The following is a 23,571-nucleotide window of genomic DNA, read 5'->3' on the forward strand; positions in this document are numbered from 1 at the left end:
AACAGCATGCCAAAGCTTCAAGGTCACTTACAAGATAGGAAAGCAAGTAGGCTTGTTTGTGGCTGTTAGTATGGCCCTGAGATAACTAAGAAATTCCTGGCAGTGTTGATAAATGGACCAATGTGGAAAAAAGAGGCCAGCGGACTAGTGCAGCAGGGCCACTCAATAAAGCCAAAGCCGAACAGTGAGCAGGCCTGGGGGCAGGGGAGTAGGAGGGCGCTAATGTAAACTGGGAAACACACAGGGTCTGTGGCTGCTCTTCTCACCGCTGGACTAGTAATGGGCTCCAGACTCTAAACGCCTGAATGACACGGGTCCTCACGATCCCTACATCCACGGAAGAGCTCCTGGCTACAGGGTACACAGAGCAACAGGGCACAGACATGTTCTATGAACCGTGCTGCCCTGAACAGTGACACGGAGTCAATGCCTTAAATTCTAAACACAGATTCAGACTTAAGAAAAGTCAGCTCTGGCAGCAATGATCCGGCCCTCAGATACGGCATGAGGACAAGAGAAGTCTCCAAGCAGAGCTGGTGCCTTTTACCAGATTGTTTCTTCACACACAAGGTATGAGAAACTTGAAAGAACAGGAATGCCTGGAGAGAGGAAGGAGGGGAGGAGAGACCGTCAGTCTCAAGTTCATCACTGGCTTTTCAGAATCAACAGAGTCTGTATTAGAGTCAAAGTGCCAACTCGGGAGCCCCAAGAGTATTAAGGAACAAAACAAAAATCAAAAATCAAATCCTACACCTTACCTGACTTAATAACCGTAATGTGTATCACACGGAGACTTGCACGTGACAAACGGCCTACTGAGTATATATCACCAGGACTTTGAAGGTTTATGAGGCAACTGTTACTGCCAGTTGAAGAGGACAATCTCCTGAAAAGCCAATTGTGCACCCAAGATCAGCTGTCCACTCCACCCCTCTTATAACCTAAAGTTCCGCAGGAAAAATAGCCACACTCTGACAATGGCTATGGCGCTCCCTGCAGGCAGTTCACCACTATTGCAGAATAATTCACGGGCTTACACGCACTGGAGAGTAGTAACATACCCCATCGCTGCAGGGGGGGCTGCAGGATTATTCTTCAATTCCTGGACATTTACCACTTGAGGGACATTCTTCAAAGTTGATTCGGTCAAAGTACTGACAGCTATTTAAACAGAGAAGAGAAAGGCACATTAAGTGCAGTAAAGGATCAAAAATTCTAGCCAGGTATGATGGATATCTAGGACACAAACTCAGGCGGAGGGCGGACTTATTGTAAGAAGGAAACTTAGGTTGTTCTGCAGCACTGTGTTCAGTGGAGCACCTGGCCTATTCCACTCATAAAAGTAATGCGGTGAAGCTTTTATGCAATTTAATCAAATGTACTAGTTTAGAAAAAAGGGATTCCCCAGCCAGCTTTTATACAGCGGAGCTGAGCCATCTGCCGCATTGCTGGCTCGCCCTGGAAAAGGGCAGAAAGAGCTAGAGGGTTGGCAGTGTTCGGACTTAAGTGCTTCCGCCACCCATCATGCCTTCGTTCATTCAACTCATTCAATAATAAGTTCTTTCGCCTGAGCTTATCATCGCCGGACTCAGGTGCTTGGAATATAAAAAAATGTCTAAAACATAGTTCCTTGTCTAAAGAAGCTCATGCCTTAGTGAGACAGACACGATGAATAAAATGTGAAAAGTGAGGCCAAGAGGCCTGAATTAAGGAATGGCAACAGGGATTGACTTGACACCTACTTACCTATCTTAGGCTTGTCAGCTTTCACGTCTCCTTTTTTGTGTCTTATAATTTAAAGCTGTGGCCCAAGACTTAATGATATTTCATAATTAACTCTTACGAAGGCCTAAGCAAAGCTCTTGGATCTCTTCCAGTTATGCTTGGGGCAAAGCTGAAAGCTGTAGCCCAGGTAGGACGGTGGGTCCATGGCAGCTCACTTTACTCCCTCGTTCAGAGAGGTAACCAGGGACACCTTGCCCATGACCGCATGGATTTCACCCTTCTCATCCAGAGGTGCCTGCACCTTAGACATACTTGCTTCCAAAATGATAACAGACATCACACCACCTCCTGCTGAGAGTGGAATAATCCTAAATGCTGACAGACTTTAAGTTTATAAATAACCAACTCAATCGGCTTGATCCGGGGCGTGTTCGGCACAGTGCTAGGATTCTGCTTGGTCCAACCAATACTTAAAACATCAAAGGTTTCTTATTTTTTCAGACGGCTCAAAAGTGCCTTAAAAAGCTATCCGGTTTTTGCTCTTTCGTATCTATTTTAGATGGCTTAATAAGCGTTTTAATATTTGAACTTTTCCTAGAAATCTTTTATTATTATATAATGGTAATTCTTTTTTGTCTAAATAAGACCATCATGTCTTTTTTATAGTCTTTTAAAATTTTAGTCTAAACTGGTATGTGTTCTAAGCAGTTATAGAACAAAAAAATAATTTCATTCAGCTAAATCATTCAGTTTGATTTATAGCCGAGTTTCTCAACCTTGGCACTATTGACATTTGGGGGCTGGATAATCCTTTGTTGTGGGTTGTCTTGTGCATTTAGGATTTTTTTTTTGCAGCATTCCTGGCCTCTACCCACTAAATGCCAGCAACACTGCCAACCTTTGGAGGGGAGATGGGCGGGGCAAAATAGCCTCTGGCTGAGAACCACCGGCTTGTAAAAATTGATAGCGACTGATAACTGAGGTCCCGAGGCGAACTACCTATAAATCTTAACGTAGAAAATTACGGATGGCCACGAACCACTGACAGAATGCCAAAGCCGATTAGCTTCTTAGAGTTTTCATCTGTCAAGTTTCCATCTTAAATTTGCAGCCTGAAGAAAAAGCTGTGCTACAATACAAAGAACACAGGGTTGGAGTCTGGGTTTTGTTACGTCTTGGTCAGGTGACCTTCACCTCTCCAAACAACTCTAGTGTTATCAGGTGGTCTACTGCAAAGATTAATTTGGGGCTTCAAGCAGACATTATTCAAAAGCAGGGATTAACAACTCCATCAAAAAACCCCACTGATCTCCCACTTAACTGAATGTGGCAGATAGTACTGCCCCTTAAAAGGAAAGTTCCCCACTAAGTCTCTGCCTTCGCAGAACTCTCTCCCTCAAAAGGTGAGACCTATCCCATCAGCCTTCTCTTCGGAAGCGCAGCAAAGAGAGCCCACCGTTTCTTGGCACCTGTGTCCTGGCCTGGGGCTCAGACAGCTCACCATCAGCCCCGCGTGGATGTTTTTACCTGGCGCCTGACTGGCCATCTGCCGTCTCAGGGCTGCCGCAGCGGCCGCCTGGGGAGCGGAGATGGGGTGGGAAGGGCCAGGGGCGCCGTGCTTCACGGTTTTTGTTGCAAGCATCGTGCTATCAGCCCCTTGAGGAATGATTTTGCTAGCAGGTGTAGACACTGAGGAAAAAAGATAAATTAAGTGAGGGAGTGCGTCAGAGAAGAAGAAAACACAAAAATTAAAATGGCAAATTCTCCATGTGTGGTGGCAGGGAAAATGTTAAGATTAAAAATCCTAAAGCATTAACACAGAAAAGTACTGGCAAACTGACAGGCTGGCACCTTTATCTTTCAAAGATGCTACAGGCAATTTGCCTGCCCACTTCTGTTAGTGAAAATACTTCACACGATCATTTCCTCTGACACTGAGCAAGATATAACTTTTGTGCCAGAACAGGGCAATGTCCTGCTCTCCTCTCATAAAATCTCTCCATTCTGGTACCTCATGGCCGGCTTTGTCCTCTTAGAAGTCACTGCGATACAAAGTCCTGATGCTCTGAAACGAAGGTGTGACAGCACAGCACAGGCCACACCAGCGAGCCAGCGCCGGCAATGGGCACTCTGGCTGCTGAGCTCCGAGGCACATCACGGCTCCGATGGAGGAGCCGAGCCGCGGTGGGGCGTGAAAGGCCCAAGCTGTGCTCCACAGTAAGGCAGAGTACCGGTGAACGTTGCGGGGCCTCCTCTTCCTCAGGTCCTACCAACCACTTTCAAGGGGAACACACCTCTGGACTCTGTCCTGTAACTTCTACAAGACTAACAGAAATGGGCCGGAACCCATAACTTACGGGTGTGCTAATATAAAACCCGGTTGCAGTTCCTTCAGGAGTTAGAGATCCTCTCAGGGAAAAAAGATCATTTCCTGTCTCACTGTTTACTTACCTGAAGTCCCCATCACAGCCGGCGAACCGTGCATCAGGTGAGATTTAGCGAAAGGAGCCGCCTGGGGCAGATGACTGGGCTGGACGGAAGGCGTCCGAACCACGGGAGCGTGCCGGGGGGCCTGCACCGCTGCGTCGCCGTCCTTACAGGGCGCCCGTGTGTCCTCACTTTCCAGAGACGGGGAAATGGATGGCGTTGAGCTGAGCTCATCCAAGTCTTCATAGTACCTCTGCGACAGGAAGGCTGAGCGAGACAGGCTGGCTACAAAGCCCCAGACAAAACACAGCTTAGACAAGTCAAGTCCAAGAGCTATGTAATTTTCACTGCCGCTAGAGAAATGTCCAATTTGTAAATCGACTTAATGATTACTTATTTTAAGTGGAAGCAGCTGCTGCTGAATGCGAACAAAGATACTTTTTGCTCCAGCGGGCTTTGCAAAACCGAGCTGTGTGGGACAAGAACATTTTGACTGTTAAACAAAAAAAAAAAATGTGAGGTGAGAGACGGGATGCGTGCCGGTGTAAAAGCAGGGGGTTCCCAGGCAATAACACCGTCTCAGAAAAGCAACAGACAAGCTTCCAGAGCAGAGTAAACAGTCCCAGTGCTGCCACTGCTTTCCAACAGTATTCTGAGAAAAGGCCTAACGCAAACTGGAAAAGACATCATGTCCTCAATGCTCAGGGTCTCAAACACTGCCCCGTAGATCTAATCATTCTCTTGAATCAATTAGGTTAAAACAAAAAATCACTGAAATCAATCTTCACCTTCCCTGTTTTTCTCCTTCCATAAACTTTGGGGTAATATGCCATGTTACTTTCTACCGTGAATTTCAGAAGTCATGTCATGTAAGTCTGTATATTGGAAAAAACCGAAACCAAACAAATGACAGCCTTCTCTCCTCCTCAAGTCATGTAAAAGTATCGCTAATATTTACTGACTTATTTGCCCTATAGGCACATCACTCTGCAAGATTTTATTTGTCATAATGGAACCAGAACATAAATAAATGCAGGTGAAAGCCAATGCTGTGTGCTAGCGCGGCTGCCAGGCTGCACTGTCAATTTGGTAGCCACCAGCCATGCGTGGCTATTTAGATTAAAAGTAATGTAGAGTAAATAAATGAAAGTTTAGAATCCTAAGCTGCCCCAGCCCCCTTTGAAGTGCTCAACAGCCACAGCTTAACTGCTGTACTGGAGAGCACAGATCCACGACATCGTCACCACTGCAGGAAGTCCTACGGGGCAGCGCTGTACCAAAGTGTTCTGATGCAGGTCAGTGTGCAGCAGGGTCACTTAGCAAGTCCCTCCATAACCACCAGCACCACCAGTAAAACCGCAGTTAACATTTATTGAGAACTTACCTGGTGCCAGCTACTGCTCAAAGCATCTAAATTAGAAATTCCTGTTATCTGACTTTATGGTTAATGCCTAGAAAGGCTGAGTAATTTGCCCAAGGTCACGAAGTTGGCAAGTGGTAGAGCTGGAATTCAAACCTGGCGTGTATCCGACTTGAAAGACCATGTCCTTAACGATACTCTGTTATATATAAAACACCCTGTGCTAGGTAGAATTTTGACCCCACGAGCCTTGCCCCCAGCGCCACACCCATGGTTCCGTTCCGTTAGATGGTTATATTACATGGCCAAAGGGATTTCGCAGACACGATTAAGGTTATTAACAAGCTGACCTTAAAATAGAGAGGTTAGCCTGGATTTTCCAGGTGGGCCCAGTGTAAAATCTCCAGAGCCCTTAAAGGTAGGGAAAAGCAGCCCAAGAGGAAGCAGAGAGAGGTGGCAGAAGTGGGGGCACAGAAGCATTCCACGTGCTGTTGCTGGACTGCAGATGAAGGGGGCCGGGGGCACACGCAAAGCAAACGAGGACCTCAGTCTTACAGCCGCAAGGAACCGAATTCTGCCAACAACTCCAATAACTCAGAAGCGGGACCTTCCCCAGAGCCTTTAGATGAGAGCTCAGACCAGCCAACACGGACTTCAGCCTGTGAGCCCCGAGCAGAGGCCCCAGCAGGGCCGTGCTGTGCCTGGACTTCGGACACACACGACTGTGAGATCATAAACAGGTGGTGTTACAAGCCACTACACCTGGGATGATTTGTTAGACGGCGTCCACAGTAAACTAATATAAACCCCGCACTCTCTCAGGGCCACCCCGCTCTCACTAACTTCTCTAAATCCCCACTTCCTGAGGGTCAACTGCAGCAAGAGGTGACTCAGGCTCATCACCCTTAGGAACTGGACAGAAAATGGAGATACCTTTAACTCCCAAGGTCTGATACCACCTGGGGGTTCTCTCAGTTTCCTTTCTTCATCTTCCTGATGCCATTCATTGGATTTGGGTGGAGGGACACCCATCAACTGAAAAATGCAAGGGCCACGCTCACTTGCAGAGGCCAGGAGCCTGGTCTGCTCAACTGTGCCAATGATGCTGCCTCCGCAGCTGACACATGCTGCTTCCTGCTGTGATCAAGGATGCAGCTACCTTCCTGGCACTAGAAAAGGGGGCCCCCCTGAAACCTAAAGAATCTTACCCTGCTTAAATGCTAGCTCAGATCAGGACAGGCAGAAAGCCACATTAACAGGAAGGAGAAGGGGCAGCAATCGTGATCATATCAGTAGATGCAGCAAACCTCATATCTTACGAGGGACTACAGAAAGTGTTCCCTTTGAGATAAAGGCAAGGATGCCTACTCGCCCCTTTTATTGGACTCTGCATTGGAGGTCCTAGCCAGTGAAATAAGGTAAGAAAATTAAAGAAAAAGCAGAAACAAAAGTGTTCACACCCATGGAAGGCATAACTGTTTCCACAGAAAGTCCAAGAAATAGCTACAGACATATTATTTGAAATGAGTTAGCCAAGAGGCTAGATTCAGTCAACATACCAAAAGATCTAGTACATTTCTATATACTATATCTAACATAAAATAAAATATAAAGTGAAATTTAAGGAAAAATCCCCCATCATTATAAAAGCGTCAAAAATATCAAACTTAGGAATAAATCTAACAACAAAAGACGTGCATGTCCTCCGTGCAGAAAACATTTAGAAAAATTAAAGACCGGAATAAAGATATGCCATGTCTAGGAAATGAAAGATCAATACTGTACAAATGTCAATTCTTTGAAGTCAATTTAGAGATTCAATACAATCCCAATCAAAATCTCAACTCTCTGAGGGCTGAGGGTGGTAGAACTTAACAAGACAATTATAATATTAATACGGAAATGGAAAGCACCAAGAAGAGCCAAAATGTTCTAGATCATGGGTCACCAAACTAGAACCATGAGCTACCTGCTTGCTTTTATAAATAAAGTTTTACTGAAGCATAGGCATGTCCATCTGTTTACATACAGTCTGTGGTTGCTTTCCTATTACAAAGGCAGAGTTCACTAGGTACCATAGAAACTACATATTTACCATCCAGCTCTTTAAGAAACAGTTTGCCAACCCCTACTCTAGACTGTAGAACTTTCTGTGATGATGAAACGTTCTATGTCTGCGTTTCCCATTACAGTAGCCACTAGTCACACGTACCTAGTGAGCACTTGAAATGTGGCTGCTGGGATTAACTGGATTTTTTACTTTATTTAATTTTTATTAATTTAAATTTGAATAGGCTACCATATTGAACAGCATAGCTTTAGGATCTAGAAAAAAAAAAACAGTATTGAGACTTATTTTAGCACCAGTTAATTGAGGCAGTGTGGTGGCAGTGGTTTCTAATCAGCGTACAGACCATCAGACCTACGAGTATAAGGAAAACCGATTTACAACAAAGGTGGCCACTAAGCAGGGAGGAAGAATCTTCACTAAACAGTGTTGGGACAGTCAGATACCTAAATACCAAAAAATGACATGAGAGCCATACTTCGTATCGTACACAAAAATCAATTCCAGATAGTATAAACGAAATACGGTCTAACCCATACAATGGAATGCCATTCAGCAATAAAAAGGAATGAACTACTAATACACGATACACATCATGGGTGAACCTCGAAGTTATACTAAGGGAAAGAAGCCAAAGCAAAAGACTACATATGATTCCATGGATACGCAGTTTCTAAAAAAGGCAGCTCCACAGAGAAAGAAAATGGATCAGTGGTTGCTGGGAGCAGGAGAGGAACTGATTACAAGCAGCATGAGGCAACTTCTTCAGTGATGGACATGTTGTAAAACTGGACTGTGGTGATGGTTATACGATTCTGTAAATTTACCAAAAATCACCAAACTATACACTTACAACCGGTGAATTTTATGATACGCAAATTATACCTCAATAAAGTTGTTTTTAAAAAAATCAATTTCAGGTAGATAGCGGATCTAAATTTGAAAGGCAAAGCATTAACATTTCTAGACAATACTAAAGGTGCATACATCCTCTTGTTACCTGGAGGTAGAGAAAGATTTCTTCAACAGAACAACAGGAACTGACCATAAGAGAAAAGGCTGACAAATCTGTTTCAAAGTTAAGAACTTCTCTTTGCCAAAAGATGCCCAGGGGCTAAAAAGGCAACGAAGTGGGTGTGACTACAAGCTCGTGTAGCCCACAAAAGGCTGTGGCACCGCGGATTAAAACCGTTTACAGATCAGCAGGACAGATTATCCAGCAGACAGGCGAGCAAAGGGTTTGATCAGGCACTTCACAAAAGATAGCCACATGGTAAATAAACATATAAAAAGGTGACACCAGCAGTTAAAGGGAAAAAGATTGATAATATCAAGCTTGGCAAGGCTGTGGACCGGCTGGAGTATTCACACCCCGATGGCCCAGCGTGACGCGCTACAGGAGAACCGCACGCAGAATCGGAAGCTGAGCGCAGGGACACGGTATGAGACACAGGTGCCCCCGGAGCCACGCGACCACAGGTGCCCCCGGAGCCACGCGACCACATAAAAGACGGACACGTGTGCCCCAAGGGGCAAGCAGAAGGATGGTCAGAGCAACGTTCTATGAGGTTACAGCTAAAAACCGCAAACGCTGAGCGTCCACCAAAGGGAGAATGGATAAACAAATGCAGTATATTCACACACCGAAGCAACAGAAACAAACAAACAGCTACATGCAGCAACATGAGTGACTCTTAGAAACCCGATGTGGAGTAAGAGAAACCCATCCAGAGAATAAATAAACGGACTTCCACAGTATCCAAAGCCCAAAACACAGGCAAAACCAAGTCACGGTGTTTGGGGAGGCAAGTTTAACTAGTAAAACTGTCAAAAAGGAAAAATAAAGGAGATTAAAGAGGACAGCGGCTTAACGCAACGTACAATCCTGAACTGGATCCTGATTTTCCAGAACGCTTGGCTACGCGCGCTGAAACTACCAGAGCCCAGGCGCCTAGAGCCCGCTCTGCGCAACAGGAGAAGCCACGGCAATGAGAAGCCCGCGCACCGCAATGAAGAGTAGCCCCCGCTCGCCGCCACTAGAGGAAGCCCGCGCGCAGCAACGAAGACCCAACGCAGCCAAAAAAAAAAAAAAAAAAAAATCAACTCAAAACATAATTTCAAAGGAAAAAGCAGTTACAGGCACTAGAGCAAAGCAGGGTTACGCCTCAAGTTGCATCTAACAAATATTTTTTTAAAAGCAAATTCAGGTAATTATATAGATAATTTCATGACAAAATACTTTTTATCAGGTATATGGCTCCTTTTCAGCAAGTGTTTCTAGCCATCATTCCCTAATCTGTAGTTTTTTTTTTCTTCTTTCTTAGAACGCCTTTTTTTCAAATGTAGCCTTACTCAAAACCCCATATCAATCAGAAAAGTAAAGCTTCTCTAGCTAAAGCAGAGGCTGGGACCCCTGGAGCCAGCTCAGCTTCCCCCCAGACCCTTGGGAACCACTGCCACAGAACCTAAGGAATGTGGTAACTACCTTGAACTGCTTCATTGACCATGTATAAGCTGCTTCTTACCCCAATACTCAAATGGATGACAGATTCTGGGGACATTTTCTCTATCTCCCACTAAGAACCAAAGGAAAACACACACACACACACACACACACACACACACACACACACACACTACACACACACACACAGATTCTGGGGACATTTTCTCTATCTCCCACTAAGAACCAAAGGAAAACACACACACACACACACACACACACAGATTCTGGGGACATTTTCTCTATCTCCCACTAAGAACCAAAGGCACACACACACACACACACACACACACACACACACTACACACACACACACAGATTCTGGGGACATTTTCTCTATCTCCCACTAAGAACCAAAGGAAAACACACACACACACACACACACACACACACACACACACACACACACACACACACCATCCTACTCCCACACTGGGGACATTTTCTCTATCTCCCACTAAGAACCAAAGGAAAACACACACACACACACACACACACCATCCTACTCCCACACTGGGGACATTTTCTCTATCTCCCACTAAGAACCAAAGGAAAACACACACACACACACACACACACACACACACACACACACCATCCTACTCCCACACTGGGGACATTTTCTCTATCTCCCACTAAGAACCAAAGGAAAACACACACACACACACACACACACACACACTACACACACACACACAGATTCTGGGGACATTTTCTCTATCTCCCACTAAGAACCAAAGGAAAACACACACACACACACACACACACACAGATTCTGGGGACATTTTCTCTATCTCCCACTAAGAACCAAAGGCACACACACACACACACACACACACACACACACTACACACACACACACAGATTCTGGGGACATTTTCTCTATCTCCCACTAAGAACCAAAGGAAAACACACACACACACACACACACACACACACACACACACACACACACAGATTCTGGGGACATTTTCTCTATCTCCCACTAAGAACCAAAGGAAAACACACACACACACACACACACACACACACACACACACACACACACACACACCATCCTACTCCCACACTGGGGACATTTTCTCTATCTCCCACTAAGAACCAAAGGAAAACACACACACACACACACACACACACACACACACACACACACACACACACACACACACCATCCTACTCCCACACCATGTACCATATGGTTTATCCTAAAAATGCAGGACCAGTTTCCTCTACCTGGAGCAGTAGATCTCACCGGTGGCGTCTTCCTCTTGGCCAAGAAGTTTCTCAGCTGTGCCTGTCTCGCGGGGGACAGTTTGGCTGCAAGAAATTCATAAGCCCATAAATGCATAAGACTCGGTTTTTAAGATGTCAGTAGATGAAAGAGAACAAAGAGAGTTTAAAGACTGGAAAGAGCTCACTTACCTGGGACTTTGGGCAAGGGTTTGGTTTGAGAGTCTATGGTTGTTTTCAACAAAGCATTGCGCAGGCTTTCGAGGTCACTGTCAAAACTGAAATAGGATAGTGTTATATATGAACCAACTATGACCTGAGAAATCGGGGTGGTGGTGGCGGTACATTATCCTCCTAAATATAAAGGCAAGATATGAGAGCATCCCAATACAGAAGTGGAAAATCTGACCAATCAAGGAAATTAATCCAAGAGGAAAGAGATCACAGTCTGAATATTATATCCCAACCCCAGAGCAGACACAACATCAACGGGGCTCCAGCAGGAAGGGCAATTAAAATCTACACATTCAGCCCAAAGGCAGAAACACAAGCCCACCTTGGTAACTTCGGGGGTAAACTGTCTAACTGCAGGGTCTGAAATCTCCACACTCTTGCAAAATGATAAATCTGAGCTTCAAGACAAATTGGTCAACCTAATCCTGAGAGTTAATTTTCAATTAAACAATAATACTGTGACTATAGTATCTGTTATCATCTGTTGAGCATCTGTTTCATCAGGCACGCTACTAGGTGCTTTAAAGACTTAGTTTTTTTTTTTTTTTTTTTTGCGGTATGCGGGCCTCTCACTGCTGTGGCCTCTCCCTTTTTGGAGCACAGGTTCCAGACGCGCAGGCTCAGCGGCCATGGCTAAGGGGCCCAGCCGCTCCGCGGCATGTGGGATCTTCCTGGACTGGGGCACGAACCCACGTCCCCTGCATCGGCAGGCGGACTCTCAACCACTGTGCCACCAGGGAAGCCCTAAAGACTTCGTTTTAAACGCTCCAGTAATCCCATGAGGCACGTATTGTTAGCCCTACTTCTTGGCAAAGGAACAAAGGATCAGAGAGGGTGAGGAATCTGACCAGGCTCACACAGGGGAAAGACAGCAGAGTCACTTTCAAAGCCACATGTGAACCATTCTAAGACTACTCCACCGAGCTCTATTTATTCGTTCATCCAACCACATTTATTGAGTGCACGTGGCATGAACAGGCCCATTCTCCTGCACACCTGTGAGTGCTGCTCTGCGAGGGAACCTCCAAGGGGAGGCCCCACTGGGAGGTTTGGTTATAAAGACGGAGCTGCTGGAGACTATCCACCAGGTGATTCAGCCTCTTCCTCTGTTGGTTGATAATTTCCCGGTTGTTGGCAAGGGTGTTAAACAGCGTCTCTCGCTCTGGCACAAGCAGGCGCCTGTTGAGAGCAAGGAGGAAAGAAGTAAATGTGAATGGTTCAAGTAAAGGAACTCCCCACCGAATGGAAAAAAAAAAAAGACTACAACTGTAACAGTGAGAAGACTAAACTGGAGAACCACTAGTGGGAAAGAAACATCAAGAAATTACTAGAACATAAAAAGGGGATGAAAGCCTAACGAGGATAAAGTGTAAGGAGGAAAGAGCAGCTTAGGATGCGCAGGACCGGGCCTATAGCAGAGGACAGCGCAGCCAGACAGAACCTGATGGGTTCCAGAGAAGAAATGGGGGAAAATTCATCCAGCTATATATTTAGGATATGCATATTTCTCTCTATGTAAATTATATGAAATAAAAAGAAAAAGCCCAAGGGTACAGGGAAATCTAGGGAGTCAGTCGGTCATTTCTTCAGAGTGCTGTCAAGAAACAGAGGAATAGGGCTTCCCTGGTGGCGCAGTGGTTGAGAGTCCACCTGCCGATGCAGGGGACACAGGTTCGTGCCTCAGTCCGGGAAGATCCCACATGCCGCGGAGCGGCTGGGCCCGTGAGCCGTGGCCGCTGAGCCTGCGCGTCCGGAGCCTGTGCCCCGCAACGGGAGAGGCCACAACAGTGAGAGGCCCGCGTACGGCCAAAAAAAAAAAAAAAAAAAAAAAAGAAACAGGAATAGCACACGATTTAGCAGCAGGGGGATCACCCACCCAAAAGAATTACAAGAAGACAGGGACAACTGTCCCTTTCTTTCTGGTGACAAGGTAGTTAGTTCAACATATATTTTTAACAGGCATTTCAATAGGGTACAAGGTAATATTTAGAGAAGGGCCCAAAACACAGAAGTGCTAGAAAATTGTACAGATTTAAGCATCTAAACTCTACAGAAAGGGAACTTAAAAAAAGCACATTAAGGGACTTCCCTGGCAGTGCAGTGGTTAAGAATCTGCCTGCCAATGCAGGGGACACGGGTTGAGCCCTGGTCCAGGAAGATCCCACATGCAGGGGAGCAACTAAGCCCACGAGCCACAACTACTGAAGCCCGCGTGCCTAGATAGAGCCCGTGCTCCGCAACAAGAGAAGCCACCGCAACGAGAAGCCTGCATACCGCAACGAAGAGTAGCCCCTGCTCGCCGCAACTACAGAAAGCCCAAGTGCAGAGGGGGGAAAAAAAAAACCACATTAAGTAGAAAATCCATGGGGCTGTTTAAAGGAGAACAAAGAGCCTGACTTCTCTGATAGCATCATGCACTTTTTATTGTTTATTTTCATTCTTAAATTGTTTTATTATTTTATTTTATTGGCCGTGCAGCTTGTGGGATCTTAGTTCCCCGACCAGGGATCGAACCAGTGGCCCCTGCAGTGGAAGCACGGAGTCTTAACAACTGGATCGCTAGGGAATTCCCCATCATGCACTTTTTAAAAAGCCAACTTATTAATTAGCAAAGAGAAATCCAACTGTCAAGCAGAGCAGAATGTTCTCACAGTCAGGTCAAGCCATTCTCTCACGTGGGGAGGAACATGAACTCAGAACCAGGGGAGTAAGCTCTGAAATCCCTAAAGGGGCCCAACTGCCCACGGGGACAAGCGCTCCAGGCACAGAACCTCCCCCTGCCGGTGTCTGGAGGACCAACGTTCACCTCTGTCTCCCCACAGCCATGCTCCTCAGGTCAGGCCCAAAGCCTTCCTCCACACTGTAGAATACAATGTATTAAATTTTGTTTACTGAGTTTTAAATGCCTTCTAGCCCTGCCCCTGACACAACACCCAGGTTGCCCCAGTTAAAAGTCTGTGACCTCACAGCTTTGTAAACAAGTGAATAGATCATTTCCTGGTTTGTTTCCTTACAAGGCTAATCACATTAATCAAGTATAGGTGTTTCAGAAATCTAGCATTTTGAGGGCTGACCTGGTTTTCACATTTCTTGTGGGCACCTTACTGCTTTCACAATGTACTGCATTCTATTCCTTCTGGAAGACACGAGGCATAAAACCAAATATCCACGGATGGAAGATTAGGATAGAAGGTTTTCCTCTACCTCTGTTACCACTCCTCTCACCCTTTTAGTTACCCATACTAATTAGGAATGTTTCCTCCAAAGGAAAATGTGGAATATACAGAAAAGTATAAAAGAAACATTCCTCTTAATCTCGTCTTCCAGGTATAACTGTGAGTATTTTGACAGATTTATTTCCAGCCTTTTCTACATTAGACCTCCACAGTGAGGTCACCTAGTATGACTTTATGTGTTACCTTTTTCATATTTTATATTTTATACCTAATAATTAGTTAATTACAGAATTATATATTTTGTATAGTTCATGTAACACAAAATATATTTAATATGGTTTTTTTGGGGAATATGCGATTCAACGGTTATATAGTATATTCTCTGCATTAAGAAAAAAATGTGACCAGATTTATTGGCCACTCCTGTAACTTTTGGGTAACTGGGTTGAATCCAATTTTTCACTCTCATAAATTCTGCTATAATATAAACTGTTCTATGTAAATTATTGTGAATATTGCTATTATTTCTGTAGAACAAATTTCTAGATGTATAATGACTGGGTCAAAGAGAATGAACCTTTGTAGGGTTTCTTATAAATCCTCCTAAATGATCTCTTAAAAGGGCTACAGCAATTATCTACACAGTGGATGAGAGACCTCGCTCACTTTTGTTTTTTCTTCTGTTCCAGATGCCGATCCCACTCCAAGTCTAGAACATCATTCACATCTTGGACAGCAAATTTCACATACTGATGAAGGCGCCGAATTTCCTACAAGAAAAAAATGAAACGTCAAAGTGACTCAGTTGTCCAGTAGCTTGCAGGAAGGTGTATCAAAACAGTTAAAATGACTTTGAAGTCTTCTTATACTGAGAACCACAATGAAGAAGGAAAACGTAACAGGCTGTAATACAATCATTAGAATGTTATAATTCAAATGAAAAACAGCAGCTCAACCTTTTAAAGCGTGTGACAGAGAGGTGGTGCAAAGAAAAGGGAAACAGAAAGGGCGTATCGGCCTAGGGCCTCTAGGGAACCAATGTTCTTGCTTAGTTCTCATTTTCAGCTCCTGTAAAGTATCTCCACATGGCCTAGGAATTTTCCACTGTCCTCTGTTACTCCGACAGGGCACCCATTTAGCTTTTGCTCTCCCACCCATGAAATTAACTGTAATACAGACAAAATTATTCTACAAAACAGTGCTGAAAATAATTCTGCACCTATCTATTCATAGAGTAGAACACATAAGTCATCTCACCAGTGGGGAAAAACCCATTTCTCAAAAACAGAGAATCGTATCAGCACTAGAAACTGAATTTACCATTATTAAAAGTCTTACCTATTAATTTATTTTAGGCCTGCGATAATTTTCTTTAAATATTGGTCCAGTGTTAACCTTCCTGGCTGTACCATTGGACTCTCAAAAATTAAAAAAACATAGCATTCCATTCATGCAAACAAAGCACTCCATTAAACATGTATACAAATGAAGACAAGGTGCTTTACAGTAGAAAACACTCTTTACATCTGTACAAAGATCTTAATGTGTTTAACTGTATTTTCAAAATTATTTTCGGACAAGGGTACGTGTCCTAACTGAAGAAGAAAACGTCATGTAAAGGAGCCACGCTGATGCTAGGAAGCAGCAGTAACCTTAGCATCAAATGCAAATTTCAACTCAGTGCTCCATGACTGCAGGGGGGCCCTTTACTGTGGACGTGTCACATGTGGCCGTGCCTGTGTGCAGTAGCTGGTCTCGTTTCTTCTGAATGCCCTCCCAACTTTGTCTGCCAGGGAAACTTTTCTTTTAAGGCCGATCACAAATATTTTGTCTGTGGCTCAGCTGCCCCCCATCTGCAACCCCATAGCAACACACCCCACATTATATTTACAAGCCGATCTTTCAGCTGCTGCTTATCCAGTTGTAGTGCAGTGTTGAACACCATAGGCTCTGAGCCAGACTGCCCAGGCTCCAGGGTCCAGCAATTATTAGTGGTGAGGCTTGGGTCGCTCCTGTGTCTCTGATTCCTTATCTTTCTTTTGTAGATGGTATGCATTCAATAAATGCTAGCTATTATTATCTACTTAGCACTGTGGAAAAGAGAAAATTATTTCCCTTGAATGGGGACAGCGGCTCACCCAAAGCTGAATTCCTTTAGTTCGCATGCAGAGCAAGGGGTGAAAAGGCACATAGCAAGAAAGAGTAACCAGATGCAACGTGCAGGCCTGTAATTGGATGAGTGGTAGGCAGGTGGTCAGCACTCTCTGCTAAGAGGGTTACCATCCCCAGGAGAAGGACACACCTAGGAATACCTCAAGGGCAGCAGGACACAGCAGGGTCCCTCAACCTTTCTGGGAGGCCTCCACTGCTTTCACTTTCCTACGGTCAGCGTGCTGACCAGGTGTGGGGTGGAAATGACAGCAACAGTAGAGTCTGCAGCCTCAAATCCTCTGAGGCAGGAGGGGGCTGACCACGCTCACAGAGCCTCAGGTCCCAGGTGCGGAAGGCCAGTGCTGCCACCCCTGCACCCTTTCCTACCTGATTCTAGGGAAACGCAAGGTGGCAGGAGATGACCCCTACTAAAGCTGTGATGCAACAATTTTGAATAAATTGAAAGATGGAAACAAAACTCAGATTTAGCTCAAAGAGAATATAGGAATAATTAAGAATGAGAAAAGTAACTTTGCTAATAGTTACAGGAAGGAGCCCCGGCAGGTAGAAGTTTCGATTCTGGTCCCACTCTTACTAGAATCAACATTACTTTGGGCAAGCTCCTTAGCCTATGACATTCCAGTTCCTTATCTGTACAATGGGATCAGTAACTCTCACCTTGCAGAGCAGCAGATTTTGAAGACTAGAAATAATGTATTAAAAAACACCTCACGGGCTTCCCTGGTGGCGCAGTGGTTGAGAGTCCGCCTGCCGATGCAGGGGACACGGGTTCGTGCCCTGGTCCGGGAAGATCCCACATGCCGCGGAGCGGCTGGGCCCGTGAGCCATGGCCGCTGAGCGTGCGCGTCCGGAGCCTGTGCTCCGCAACGGGAGAGGCCACAACAGTGAGAGGCCCGCGTACCGCAAAAAAAAAAAAAACACCTCACAGGGCTTCCCTGGTGGCGCAGTGGTTAAGAATCTGCCTGCCAATGCAGGGGACGCGGGTTCGAGCCCTGGTCTGGGAAGATCCCACATGCTGCGGAGCAACTAAGCCCATGTGCTACAACTACTGAGCCTGTGCTCTAGAGCTCACGAGCCACAACTACTGAGCCCGTGTGCCACAACTACTGAAACCCACGCGCCTAGAGCCCATGCTCCGCAACAAGAGAAGCCACCACGATGAGAAGCCCGTGCACCGCAATGAAGAGTAGCCCCTGCTCGCTACAACTAGAGAAAGCCTGCGTGCAGCAAAGAAGACCCAGTGCAGCAAAAAATAAATAAATAAACAAATACATTTATTTAAAAAAAAAGAAAAATCCCCTCACAGAGTATTTGGTGCCCAATGAACAGTTGCTAGTTTAATAATTATTATTCCTGATTTGATTTCTAAATATATCTTTTTCAACAGCTACTCTCTACCAATCTTAAAGTTTAATTAAGAATTATGTTTTTGTTTAATCCAAAAAACCTTAAGTGGGAAAGTGCCATTTTCTTTGTGACAGTGAAGGGAGTCTACGCCAAGTGGGTCAACACTCGCAGGAAATGAACAACTTTGTACAAGCAGCTGGGCAAGCCTGTACCCCCCAAAGGAGTCTGTTCTCAGCAGCTCTGGCGGGGTTCTCCTACCTGGAGCTGAGCCTCACTCCTGGGGTCCAGCGGCCTCTTATAGAGCAAGTGCAGATACCCAGAGTCACGGTTTCTCTCATTTTGTTCTCTGGCTTCTTCAACACCAGCAAAGCCCTCAAGTAAAGTTGTTTTCAGGGTACTTATATCTCCATGAAGAGACTAGAAAAGGTACGAGGATGAGTTGATACAAAAGCGGTATTTCCAAGAAATAAACCTTTCTTTCTAGATCAAGGAAGGTGGTATTTCTCAAATATTTAACACGATGAACATACGAATATAGCAAAAAGTATATTTCACTGCTTGGAAAGAAAGATACTAACGTTCATTTTTTTTCCTTCCTCATTATAAAAAATACATACTCTAATGATCAGAAACTCAGGAAATAAGACAAGTACTGGTAATCCTGCCATCTAAAGATGATCACTGTTAAAACCGTGGAGAACTTTCCTCTTTCATTTTTTTTTTTTAATTTTTAAAAATTTTATTGAAATATAGTTGATTTACAATGTTTCAAGTGTACAGCAAAGTGATTCAGTTATATATACATATATATATATATATATATATATATATTCTTTTTCAGATTCTTTTCCATTATGGGTTATTACAAGATATTGAATCTAGTTCCCTGTGCTCTACAGCAGGTCTCGTTGTCTATCTACTTTACATACAGTAGCATCCATTAATCCCAAATTCCCAAGTTATCCCTTCCCCACCCTTGAGAACTTTCCTCTTTCCAAGCGTGTTATTTAAGACCAGAGCTCTGGAGTCAGGCAGTCTGAACTGGGATCCTGGCTCTATAACTCAGTAACTGGGTGGCTTTGGGCAAATTACTTCACCTCTCTAAGCCTTGGTTTCCTGTTCTTGCAAAACAGAAAGAATAATAGTGCCTATCAGGCAGAAAAGCTGTGAGGATTCAGTGAGATAATATAGATATGCCTGGCACATAGTGAGTAGTGATAATTGTAACACAGTAAATAGACAGTTAACAACAAATATTTGTTATTTTTATACTGTATATGCTCTTAAGTATCCTGCTTTTACCTTAAACCTAACCCTTCATAACCTAACAATTTACTAGAAAAGACAGCAACTTTTCTCCTGTACATGACCATCAGTATCTTCATGAAAGTCAGCTTTTATACCAAGAAAAAAGCTTAGTAAATTTTCAAACATATCTAAACCAAGTTAACAACTAGAATCAACTTTTCTGGAGCGCCTGCTGAGTGTACATAGAATCGCTGGAATAACGGGCCCAAAGCCACATAGTTTATTACGAAGTGCTCAAGGTAGGATTTGAAGTCAGGCATTCCCAGGTAAACCACTCATCCACACAGAAAACAACACTGGTGGCTCCTGAAGCGAGAAAACATACACATCCGTGGAGTATGAGGACAACGATTTGCAAATGTGCAATTCAACTTAGGAAGTAAAACGCAAACCTCTGTGGTCTCCTTAATCTCCAAAAGAAAGGTGCGCAGGTCGTCCGATTCTGTTCGCAGCGTCCTCATCTCCTCAGAAGTGCCCACTTGGAAACAGGCTTTGGAAGTGCGGGCTTTCAACTCTTCCAACTCCTTCTGAAAGTGAGTGATCTGTAGAGGCCACAAATGAGGAGACGGCTCAGTCCGAATGGCACGGCAGTCGTGTCACTGCTCCCGGGCCCGCTAACGGCGCAGACTCCCGGGACGTGCCAAGGCTCAATGCCAGAATAGAACAGTCACGTAGGAGTCCACACTCAGGGCCAGTCAAGTCTCGCTATCAGAGCTACTTCTGGAAAAATCTGCAGGAACAAATTTACCTCCTCCCCGATTCCAGCCATCACAGGATCTGACTCTTTCCACTGATGCCCCTGCTTTTCTGTAACAGGAGGCTGAAGTGATTTCGCCTGAAACGAAAGGCAAAGGTTTTAAAGTGCACCCCACACCCCAAGCGATGGCTTCCCGGAGCAGGTGGCTCAGTGTCTATCACAGGGGCAGCGCTCTCACAGTACCGTCACCGTCCCACCATTCACTCTTTTGAACCCGTATTTACCGGGTACCTTCCTGGTATAAGATACGCTCAAGGTAGATGAGGTCCCTACCCTCAGGGAACTCACATTCTACTGGGACAAGACAGATAATAAGAAGTAAACAACTCAGGTAATTTCAGCTAGTGATAAGTGATATGAAAAAAGTAAACAGCAACATAGAGAGGGAATAAAAGTGGGCACTGCTTGACAGGAGACAGCCCCAAAGCCCTCACTGAGCACTGCCTCTGCGCTGAGACCTGAAGAAAGGGAGAGAGCTACGGGAAGCTCTAGGGGAAGCACCTCCAGGCAGCAGGGAGAGCAAGTGCAAAGAATCTGAGGTAGGAAAGACTTGGGCAAGTTTGAGGCAAAGATATAAAGTGAATGTGGGCACATCAAGTCAGGGAGGAAGCGGGGGGCAGGCAGAGGCAGGCCGCGTAAAGCTATTCCAAGGAGCCTGGATTTTATTCTAAGTGTGCTGGAAAAGTACTAGAGGAGTTTCAGGAGAGTTCAAACTCTTCTCTGATTTATGATATTAAAAGATCCCTCCTACTGCTCAATAGAGCATGGATGACAGTGACAGGTAGGAAAAGAAACAGGAAGAGGAGTCAGGAGGCTAATGAGGGAAGAGATGATAATGGCCTGAAATACGATGTTAGCGGGGGACACAGATGTGGATTTACGACGTATGACACATCACAGAGCAGAGCTGGCAAGACCTTTGCTAGTATGGACTGGGGGAGGTGCTATTAAAGAGAGGAATCTAGGATGACTTCTGGACTGGGGGTAGAGCAGACTACCTGGTTAGTGCTGCTTACTGAGGTGGGAATACTAGAAAAGGAACAAGTTCTGGGGAAGACGGAAATCAAGAATTCTGCTTTAGAGACATCATAACTTGAGAGGGCTTTCAGATTATTTGATACCTACAGCAATGAACACATGGAGAGTTTTCAGACTGCATACGCATTCACTAAAACAGCTTTATTGAATAAATGCCACGTGTCATGCTTTGTGCCGAAAGCTACACCTGTAAACCGGCCATTTACCGTGGAGCCTGTACAGGTGTGTGCTGGGGGCAGGAAGGAGGTTGACTGGGAGAGGGACAGAAGGGACAGACATGACTCGTGTTCTGAGGGCACTCAAGTAATCAAGTGGGAAATGGACAGAAAACGCTCTTTAAGTTAAACCATAAAAATAAATGGAGATGATAGACTGCAGATCTAAATATGAAAAGTAAAATAATAAAACTTTCAGAAAACATCTTTTTGACCTTGGAATAAGAAATAATTTCTAAAACAGAACACAAAAAGCACTCATTGTAAAAGAAAAATTGATATATTGAATTATACTAAAATTAAGAACTGCAGTCATCGGAAGACACCCCAAAGAGAATGTGAAGGCAATTCAGAGAGTGAGAAAGTACTAGCATTTGCATTATATGTACGTGTTTGCACATGCATGTGCATATCCAACAAGGAACGAACTCTTACAGATCACTAAGAAAAAGACAACCCAAAGGACACCCTGTAAAAGAAGACAGTCAAATGGCTAAGTCATATGAAAAAAAACCCCTGAATTTTACTAGTCATCAGGGAAATACTAATCAAAACCACAAAATACAACAACAATAAACAATAAAAAATACAAAGACTGGTGATGATGTGGAGCAGCTGAACTCACAGGCTCCTACAAGGAAGGTACTGAAGGGGAATATATGAATATCCTATGACCCGACAATTCCACTCCTAGGTATCTGCCCAACAAAAACGCATACACAGGGCTTCCCTGGTGGCGCAGCGGTTGAGGGTCCGCCTGCCGATGCGGGGGACGCGGGTTCGAGCCCCGGTCCGGGAGGATCCCACGTGCCGCGGAGCAGCTGGGCCTGTGAGCCACGGCTGCTGAGCCTGCATGTCCGTCCGGAGCCTGTGCTCCGCGACGGGAGAGCCCACGGCAGTGAGAGGCCCGTGTACCGCAAAAAAAAACCACAAAAAACAAAAACGCATACCCAAAGACGTCAACTAGTACGGTCGTAACCACACTATTCACAATGACTTAAACCCGGAAGCTACTCAAACGCCTGTCAAGGATGCAATGAAACTTGTAGTAGAGTCGCCCAATGAATTCCATACAGCAACAATGATACAGAAAAAGCTCACAAACATAATGTTGAGCAAAACAGTCAGACACAAGAATATATACTGTATGATTCCACTTTACAGGAGGTACAAACAGGCTAAACTAAGCTATGCCGCTAGAAATCATAACAGTGGGACCCGTTTGGCAAGAGCTGTGACCAGAAAGGTGACCATGAGGGGGTCTCTGGGACCCTAGTACGTTCTATTTCTTGCTCTGGGTGTTAGTTACCAAGGTGTATTCAGCTGGTGTCAATTCACTGAGGCGGACATGTGTCATATGTATCCTTTTTTACCCCCATGTGTATTCTGTTAGTAAAAAACTAAGTAACTAAAATAAACTGAGTAGTTATAGAAAGAAAAAGAAAAAGAAGGCAGTGGGTAGATTTCTTGGTTACTTTGGGAATGACAGGAAAAAATCAGGTGCTACACCACAGTCTTCAGACATACAGAGAATCCAACAAACGGAACATAACATGGATAAGCTCAGGAACCAGCAGAGCAAACAATTCTAAGACTCTAGGGTTGAGATAAACGGCTTTTATGAGCTCACGTTACCAGTATTCCAAGATCATACTCTGGTATTTCCTATCACATAATCCTATATACTATTTCAAAGGAGTGAATTCTAAACCACAAAAAACCGTTTTATAAACATGTATGTTCTGGGCAGTGAACGAATAAACACAGCATTGCAGGTTGAGTTTAAACATACCTGGGGAGAGCCTGACTTGGCCACTGGAGGGGTGATCCTAGGTGATTTCTGTACCACCGAGGGCACTGGGCTTGGGCTGCCCTGAGCAGATCGCCCTGCCAGAACAAGAAGTCAGTTAAAACCAACGGTATTCGTTCCCATTATTTCTCCTCTATCACGAACATCCTTTCCTCAACTCTAAAAAAGAAAAGTTTCTCGTTGTCCTTAGCGCCCGTTTAC

At 44.8% G+C, this 23,571-nt stretch overlaps 1 protein-coding gene across 9 annotated transcripts in view; it reads right to left on the reverse strand.

The window, feature by feature from the left end:
• The window catches only part of NUP214 (nucleoporin 214), a 104,176-nt gene that overhangs the window by 54,871 nt on the left and 25,734 nt on the right, over nucleotides 1-23,571 (reverse strand). For all 9 annotated transcript variants that reach the window (XM_059072521.2, XM_059072525.2, XM_059072522.2 and 6 more), the window contains 11 exons: nucleotides 23,353-23,447; nucleotides 20,299-20,385; nucleotides 19,943-20,092; nucleotides 18,501-18,659; nucleotides 15,390-15,493; nucleotides 12,544-12,726; nucleotides 11,506-11,591; nucleotides 11,317-11,400; nucleotides 4,177-4,437; nucleotides 3,253-3,414; nucleotides 1,062-1,161 (listed from right to left, as the gene is read on the reverse strand). In XM_059072521.2, coding sequence (XP_058928504.2) covers nucleotides 1,062-1,161; nucleotides 3,253-3,414; nucleotides 4,177-4,437; nucleotides 11,317-11,400; nucleotides 11,506-11,591; nucleotides 12,544-12,726; nucleotides 15,390-15,493; nucleotides 18,501-18,659; nucleotides 19,943-20,092; nucleotides 20,299-20,385; nucleotides 23,353-23,447 — 1,471 coding nt within the window. The remainder of the gene's footprint in view (nucleotides 1-1,061; nucleotides 1,162-3,252; nucleotides 3,415-4,176; nucleotides 4,438-11,316; nucleotides 11,401-11,505; nucleotides 11,592-12,543; nucleotides 12,727-15,389; nucleotides 15,494-18,500; nucleotides 18,660-19,942; nucleotides 20,093-20,298; nucleotides 20,386-23,352; nucleotides 23,448-23,571) is intronic.

Source organism: Kogia breviceps, chromosome 8, assembly GCF_026419965.1.
Source record: "Kogia breviceps isolate mKogBre1 chromosome 8, mKogBre1 haplotype 1, whole genome shotgun sequence".
Classification (NCBI taxonomy): Eukaryota; Metazoa; Chordata; class Mammalia; order Artiodactyla; family Physeteridae; genus Kogia; species Kogia breviceps.